Consider the following 8,424-nt stretch of genomic DNA (forward strand, 5'->3'; position numbering starts at 1 on the left):
TTCTATCATTTATGTTACTTCTCTGAGCAGCATGGTGGTGCAGTGATTAGCACTGTTGCTTTATAGCAAAAAGGTTCTTGGTTCAAGCCCCAGCTGACCCAGTGCAGAGTTTGTATGTTCTCTCTGGGTACTGCAGCTTCCTCTCACAGTCCAAAGACATGCACAACGAAGAAAGAATGGCACAAGCGATACCTGACACACTTAAATCACTTGGTGTCCTCAATCCCTATGCTGTTTTTAAGCCTTGTGAAAAGGAACAGCAACATCACACCGTGGTAAACACTTTACTGTCTCAACCTTTTTTGGAATGAGTTGCAGGCATCAGAATGAAGTGTTTATTTTAATTGAATAATAAAAATGAAGAGGCATCACATCAAATAATGTGCTGATGTTTTGTTTTCAGTGTAATAGAGGACACATTACTATTTTCAGTTTTAATTTTGATTTTACTTACCATCCAAACTTTTTCTGATTTGGTGCTGTAACATTTTATTTTTGCAAGAAAAAAAGAAAAAAAACTCGAGTCATTCAAGAGTGACTCAGCCAAAAAATCTACAATTGAAATTTTTTTTTATTAATATGTTAGTGTATTTCTTAACAGAGTAATACGAAATTTGGTGACAAATGTTTATTTACTGTTTGTCAGAGTGAGTTATAAACATTTTTATTATCAGTCACAGTGAGTCAGGACACATTAAAGATAAAGACAAAGCAGGAGAAAATGGCTGGCCTGGTCTGTTCAGAGCTCGAAAATGTGTTGGCAGGGTTTCAGACTATTTGATGTTGGTGTATTTAATGTACATTCTCCTAGTGTGAATGCGTGCATGTCGTTTTAGGGAACCCTTTTGAGTGAAACATATTCCACATTTGTCACAGCTGTACGGTTTCTCTCCAGTATGAATTTGTTGATGGGTTTTAAGGTGACTTTTCGTAATAAAAGTTTTTCCACAATGGCCACATTCATACGGTCTCACTGGGTTTTCTCCAGAATGAACTAGTTGATGAGTTTTCAGGGTACTTTTCTGAGCAAAACGTTTCCTACATTTGTCACACTTGTATGGCCTCTCTCCTGTATGAATACGTTTATGGATCTTGAGCGCACTTTTCCAAGAACAAGATCTTCCACACTGGCGACACTTGTACAGTTTTTTTCTACTGTGAATTCGTTGATGGGATTTTAGATAACTTTGATGAGGGAAAGTTTTTCCACAGTCATCACAGCTGTATGGCCTCTCTACAATATGAACCCGTTGGTGGATTTTTAAGTCATTTTTCCGAATACAGCATTTTCCACACTGATCACACTTGTATGGTCTCTTTCCACTGTGATTTAGTTGATGGGATTTTAGATAACTTTTCTGAGAAAAAGCTTTTCCACACTGATCACAGCTATATGGTTTTTCTCCGGTATGAATTAGCCGGTGAATTTTTAGGGCACCTTTCAGAGTAAATCTTTTCCCACAGTGGTCACAGCTGTATGGCCTCTCTCCTGTATGGCTTCGTTGATGCATATTTAGTATGCTTGTACAAGCAAACATTTTCCCGCATTGGTCACAGTTATACACTTTCTTTCCAGCATGAATTCTCTGATGAATCTTTAGATGTGTTGGTCTTTTGAAGGTTTGGTCACATTGCTGACAGCGGTGACCTTTGGGTATCTGTGTGCCGCTCTGCATCTATGACAGACACACAGAGAAAGGGAGAGTTAGATTTCATGGTAGTGCAAGATGCAAGATGAACCATAAAAGTACAGTATGTGTGTGTGTGTGTGTGTGTGTGTGTGTGTGCATGATTTTTTTTTCCATCATTTAATCATCTCTCAGGCAAAAGAGCATCATTGATAAATACTACAGGTCGCATTAAGTCTCAAGGGCCAAAGAAAATAGTATTAAAACATTCTCATAGTGATATCATTTGTTGTCTTCGATCAAATTGAAGTCCACACAAATTTGGCCTGCTCCTCTTTTCTGCTCTGTCACATGTGCACCTTGAAGACAACACCACAGCTTTCTCAGTTTTGGTCTGCATGCTAAAAAAAAATTGCCTGAACAAATATGCAACCAGACTGTGACATTTTATAAAGAAGGGAGAGGGTACAAGAAAGAGGTTTATGTTTAACATTGTTTATGAGTCTGTGCGAGACGGGGAGGAAGGGGTGGTCAGTTTGAAAAAGTGACACTTGAACACATCACACAGACTACAGCCAATGGCCAACTAGCATGTACGCCCTGCACCTGCATGACAGAAATAACTCCCCCTACCAGCAGTTAGTGGTATGTGTGTGCTCCTTTTAGAAAGGGAAAGAAGAAGAGCTAGACTGCAGAAGTATAAGCTATAAACAAAGCACCTCTAATTCAAAACTGCTGCTGTTTATAGCTGCTTCTAGTCTGATAAGTTGCAAATGCCACTGCTGTTCTCTGCCTTTGGTCTTTTGGCTGCAGAAGAAGAAAAACAAAGAAAAACTGGACTAAATGGGTGAAATCGTGGATACTACAGAGACAGGCTGAAGGGGCTTTCCTCAATCGTGCATTGATTTACAAAGCTGAACAGCCACTCAAAGTGGTCTCTCTCTCTCAAACGAGACCCAACTGGCCCAACGCCAATTGAACATGTCAAATCAGCCAAAAAGCCTGCAAACAGGGACTAACTAGTGGCAAAGGTGTGGGGCACATCAGGAGGAAGAGCCGCGACAGATGTTCACTGACGGCCGACTGTGGGCTTGGAGTGTCTCTGCCTTAGGGTCACTTGTGCCCTTAAATAAAAAAAATTTTAAGTATTAACATTTGACTCAAACTGGCACCAAAACCCATCTGAAGACACACCATCACATACAAACCAGGTCACACTTATCTGTATATATAATATACATATATCTGTAAGATATCTGTAACCGGAATTATGACTAAACAAAATATTTTTAATGTGAATTTAAACTAGTTAGAATGTGGTTACAGTTATACTAGGAATTCACATTTCCGATGGAGACATCTTACTTTATGTAGCCAGGTGGTAAGCATGTACTAAGGGGAGATAAATAAATAACTAAATTGTTTTCTACTGATGGTGAAAGGTCCCCTAAAGGTTTTCAACATTCAAATTGCCATTCAGTGTTTATGGTTTTCCTGTCAGTGTAACACCGTTCAATTTTGGTGATGTTCTGTAAAAGTAACCTACAATGGGCTACTGGAGTTTAATGTCACCTAGTACCTTGGCCACTAGATGGCAGTATGGAATGAGATGTGTACGTTCCACCAAAGCTTGACCAAACGTATTGTGGTCCCTCCCTTCTTTATGTTGGACTGAGCTTGAGAGTGGAGCGTTGTGATTTCTTTAGCCTATGTAAGTAAATATGCTGAACTCTTGCTGAATTCTGTTGTGTCAACACTTGAAAGAAGTCATCTATCAGAAATCTGACAAGATGGTATATTATAGATGCTGATGGTGCTGGTGGCAGTGTGTCCAACATATAGCTGGTGAGCTTCTGGTGGGATAGTCCACTGCCGTATTTTGTTACCCCTTGCTTTTGCTACTCCGTGTTTTGTTACTCCATATCTTTTCATGTGTAAATAAACTGTGACCTGCTGGACATTGAAGCTGCGAGGATCCCAATAATTGTGTCCCATGCGGGCTACATTTAGATCCCTCATACAAGTCGATGAGTTCTGGAAACACTGTCTGAACGGGGGGGTGTTGTGCCAAAAAGTGACTGTCTGCTATATAGTGATTACAGTCTGAGGGAGCGCGCACAGCCTATATACATGCATCAGTAGTTTATCTCTATATACAGCTGCCTTTGTCAGAATCAGAATGCAAAAACAGACCAAACGAGTGTTATCACGAAGGTACGTCTTTGTAAAACATGAACCCTTTAGAAAACTGTAATGGAATAATTGTAATTATAGCCCAATAAGCCGTAGCAATTTAGAGTGCATTCAGACATTCTTCAGTAGTAACTGTTTGATGTAAAGGCCTATCCTAGTGTAACTGGTGAGTAATTTGCTGGAAAGATCACGGATATACAGTAAATAACACCCGGGGATATGCTGTTGCGACAAGCAATTTCTGTGCTGGTCGCTGCTTTTGAAGTGGATCTGCGTCCTGCTTTCTCTGTAAAGTATGTCCAATGGACTGATTGCAGATCGGATCTGTTGCAGTGCAAAGTGCTTAATCAGGTTGTTTTGGTTGTAGACTGTTTTCAGGGGATTATCGCATGCTCTCCAGGGGCGATAATTGATGCAAGCGTGATCCAGTAGAAGTTGGCGTCCATCGCACATGCTGCAGTGCTGTTGGTTTTAATTGTTTTGATGTTTCTATGTTATTTATTAACAGTGACTTTACTCGTTGCAGGGGTGATAGCCACTGCTGCTTTGCTTATGTATTGTTCTGCCTTGCTTTGTTGTTCTTTGTTCTGTTTTTATGTTAAGAGGTTTACCTAGCAATGTGTGCCCTATTTATTGTAATGTTCCCAAGTAGGGTTTAGCCAGTTTTATGGTGTGTGTGAACAATGCGTGAATGGTTTGATGCACAGGGAGACAAGGCCCTCCTATCTTTGGTTTGTTGATGTGTGGTTAATTGATTCGTGGTGTTCATTTAAATGGTGCCCTTTCCAACTTGTTGACTCTGACCATTTCATTCCCGCTCTGCACTGTATTTACTGAGTGGGGAGAAACTTCTTCTTGTAGGTAATATTTTAGCTTTGGGGCTAGGCCTTTTTAAATATTTTCACTGTTAAGTTATACACTGTCTCAAATAAAGTTTTATCTGTGTGAGTAACCCCAACGTCTCTGTTTGCAGATTTATCTGGGGTTATCAGTACTGGTGAAGTTTCCATGAATTTGACCTCTGAGAATAGGAGGGGTGTTATTCTTGGGGAACTACTAAAAGTTATTAGGGTCTGGGTTGCATCGGCCTGTATATTGGCCCGGTCACACTAGGTTGTACTTAGGTGGTTATATGCAACATTTGCCTGCGATTTGTTTCTGCTGCTGTTTTTACCGGGCGCCCTTCTTCATCGGCCTTCACACTTGAGCCACAATAGTATGACTGCACAATAAACCTCAGTGAAATACCTGTAAATGTACATTGTACAGACTATTCAGATCCATACAGGATCTTTAAGTACTCTATAAGAAATGACAATGAGCATTCCTTGTCTGTCTGCATTGTTTACTGCCTGTTTATACTGCTTATTTTGCATTGTTTGCACTGATTTATGCTTGTTTATGCTGCTTATTTGTTATATTACACAGCCTTATGCTGGTTTACTGTTTACTTGCCCCTTGCACAGGGATATGTACATGCACATTGAGAGCTGATGTACCAGAGTCATATTCCTCGTGTGTCCGACACACCTGGCCAATAAAGCAGATTCTGATTCTGATTCGTGGCGAAAGGAAACTACTTCCGGGTCTATGAACGATAAAATAAAGTAATCTGCCATTAATCCACGTACGAGAAATACCCAAAACACTGACCTGTTGATCGCTGGGACCAGAGGACGGACCCGCATAATCAACGAAATCCACGTCCTGATCTGTCCCGCTCTCGTAGTACTCCTGGTCGGTGAAATACGGGTCCTGGTCGTGTTCTTTTTGTCCACTTTTGTAGTAGTCATGATCAGTGAACTCGGCGTCCCGGTCCTCCTCCTTCACTCCACCTCTGCAGTAGTTGTGATCAATGAAATCCATGTTGTTAAATCAGTTTGTCACCCCGTTGCGCTTCTAACATCACCTCCGTGTTCTCGTGATCTCACAGAGTCTCGGAAGTTCACAAGTATCGCGAGCACAAATTCTTCTTCTTCTTTGATTTAATGGCGGGTGGCATCCAACGTTAAGACGCATTACTGCTACCTACTATGTTGGCGTGTGGACCAGAGTAAACACCCATAAATAGTCGATGTATGTCAAACTTGGTGTCAGATAGATGATTCGGCAGTATACCTTGCTGCGAAACGGGGTCAGATGTCAGACTCTTACATTATTCAGAATCAGCACCAATGAAGTAAGGAACTGAAGGGGTGCCATGTTACCGGCATGAATATAGGTTACGGTTCACTCACTTAAGCTAAAAGTAATGGGGTTTTTTTTTGTTTGTTTGTTTGTCTGCTTTGTTTTTTAACTGTTATTTTTTATCTTTGATTGCCAACAAACATACTGTCATGCACAAAGAACTCCCAGAGAACAATTAACACTGAATACTTGTAATTGTAAATTTCATATCACTACATACAGGCTAATAACCATATGAATTCAATAACAAGCCAACATAGAACTCATGGATCATAACTTAAAATAACTACTTTATCCACAAAGCAAATAAATGATGTATTTTTTTGTGATTTGCTGAACCATATCTATTTTAATGAAAATTTTAAAAATGCAACAATTAATATTTTGTGCAGAATCTGCTTCAAAGACATCAGACTGTTTTATAAAGACAATAAGCAGCACATTTAAAAGGCCATGTTATAGGAACAGGTGTCTATATTTCTGTCCTCCCACCTACATAAATGAGAGGGTCAGAATATTAGGAACACCTCTAAATATAATATAGTCCAGTACAACACCGCCTTTACTTGACCTTATACATTTGACAATTTGACAAAAACAAATGTTATGAATTTCATAAACACAGATGTTGAGGCTGAAGTGTAGCATTTAATTGCAAACAGTAGTACAGGTGTACCCAATAAAGTGGCTGATGACAGTGAAGACATGTCCAGCAGTTAGAAAGTCACTTTCAGCTTTTCCTGTTTAGGGTCACCACAGAGAATCGTCACACTCACATTTGGCACGTGTTTTACATCAGATGCCCCTTCCTGTCGCAACCCTGGCTCGAACCTGGGCCGCAGCGCCAAGCCTTAACCACTAGCCTACTAGGGACAGCTGTTACCTTTTCAATATTTATCTAATGCTTATATATCCACATCTTACACAGTAATGTGTATAGAATCATACCTCCTTCATCAGATGAACATAAAAAGTAAATTGTACAACTCTGTACACTTTGAACAAAAATCAAACTAGGAACAAAGTCTGGAAAAAATGCAGCACTTAGTGGTTTATATTACTGGTTTTAAACACAGGTAACAATCAGTGTTGACAGCTGCAACAGTGCCATGGTATCCTGTCAGTGTAATAATGTGAGTATTTTCCATCTTTGCAGTGCTGATTGCAGTAAGAACATACAACCACCGCAAGAGATGTCCAGTTTTCCACATGTATATGAAATCAAATTAGACAAGTCTGTAACTCAAAAAGTTATTCAAACATCATTACTAGCCAGCCGGGCAAATGGGCCTTTCTTCTGAATAGAGGATCAGAATCAATAAATTCAAAGTGCTTGCAGGTCAAAGCCAAAGTGAGGTAGGCAGCATCTTCCTGGACCAAAACCACCTCATCAAGCATAGCTTGAACTGTCAGGCTTGCAAGGCTTCTGAAAAGGAAAACAAAATGTGCATTGAGGACTGTCAAAAAGAATGAATTACATTATGCTACAAATGAATCTTTCCTGTAAAAAAGTTATGTGCTGAGTACCTGCAGATTGAAGAGCATAAAAAATACTAACATTGTAAACCTTTCTCCCTTTATATTTCTCTGTCAGAAGAAAAAATGGATGCAATAGAATGCTCAATAATTATGCTTACAGTACAGGCAAATAATTCAAGAGAAGTATACACCACCATCTTCTAACCTTTATCATGCCCATCTATCTGCATAAAACATCAAACTTACATAAATTATGACAGAGGCATGAATGATAATTTACACCTAACCATTTCTTTACCTCAATGAAATCAAAAGGTCCTCCCATCCGAGAGTAGAACAGATAGTTTTTAGAAAAACACTTATCATAACTGCATTCCAGACAATTTTATGCATTTTGTGTAGCAGTTTGACCGTAATGTAATGATGCCCTATGGATGTGCCACTGAAATATGATGTCTTGTTTGACTAACTCAAAGGCACTGCCTAGTGGCAGAAGGTATGCAACACATGTATAAATATCAGTGTCACATGAAGTACTAAATTATGAACACTGCAGTGTTCAAAAACACATTACACAAATGAAACTGAAAAATAAAACATAATTTGACTAAAGATTATTACTAAAAACATAGAAAATAGGTCAAGGTCAAAGTGTTTATTTGTCATATGCACAGTTAGGAAACGCTTTGACCTTGACCTCTTGTCAGTTGAAGGCACTTCATGTTTAGAAAATGTACAGCTCAGGGAAGTCTCTGAATTAGTCAATTTTCTGTACCAAATGTATTAAGGGTCATAAGCAGAATATTTTCTGAAGATCAAAGTCAGTCATCACAGTACCAGAGAGCAGCTGATTTCAAGTGTTGAACATATGGCAGTATTTCATATTTTGTTGATCCAGCTTTGGTGAAAACAATTCCAGTTGTATGTGATCTCTTTC

At 39.4% G+C, this 8,424-nt stretch overlaps 1 protein-coding gene across 1 annotated transcript; it reads right to left on the reverse strand.

Annotated features, from left to right (window-relative positions):
- Positions 1-594: 594 nt before the first annotated feature.
- On the reverse strand, positions 595-5,833 carry LOC109965177 (zinc finger protein 239-like). The gene is made up of 2 exons (XM_020608986.1): positions 5,475-5,833; positions 595-1,676 (listed from the first exon to the last, which is right to left on the reverse strand). The coding sequence occupies exons 1-2, from the start codon at positions 5,685-5,687 to the stop codon at positions 774-776; spliced, it is 1,116 nt and encodes a 371-aa protein (XP_020464642.1). The 5' UTR covers positions 5,688-5,833; the 3' UTR covers positions 595-773.
- Positions 5,834-8,424: the final 2,591 nt, after the last annotated feature.

The sequence above is a fragment of the Monopterus albus genome, unplaced genomic scaffold (assembly GCF_001952655.1).
Source record: "Monopterus albus unplaced genomic scaffold, M_albus_1.0 scaffold96.1, whole genome shotgun sequence".
Taxonomy (NCBI): Eukaryota; Metazoa; Chordata; class Actinopteri; order Synbranchiformes; family Synbranchidae; genus Monopterus; species Monopterus albus.

What these genes read in the sequence shown, in the direction of transcription:
- LOC109965177 (XM_020608986.1), bottom strand. Translation starts at nt 5,687, where the DNA reads ATGGATTTCATTGATCACAACTACTGCAGAGGTGGAGTGAAGGAGGAG. An exon ending in CTGGTCCCAGCGATCAACAG is followed by an intron (nt 1,677 to 5,474) that starts GTCAGTGTTTTG and finishes TGTCTGTCATAG; the next exon opens with ATGCAGAGCGGCACACAGAT.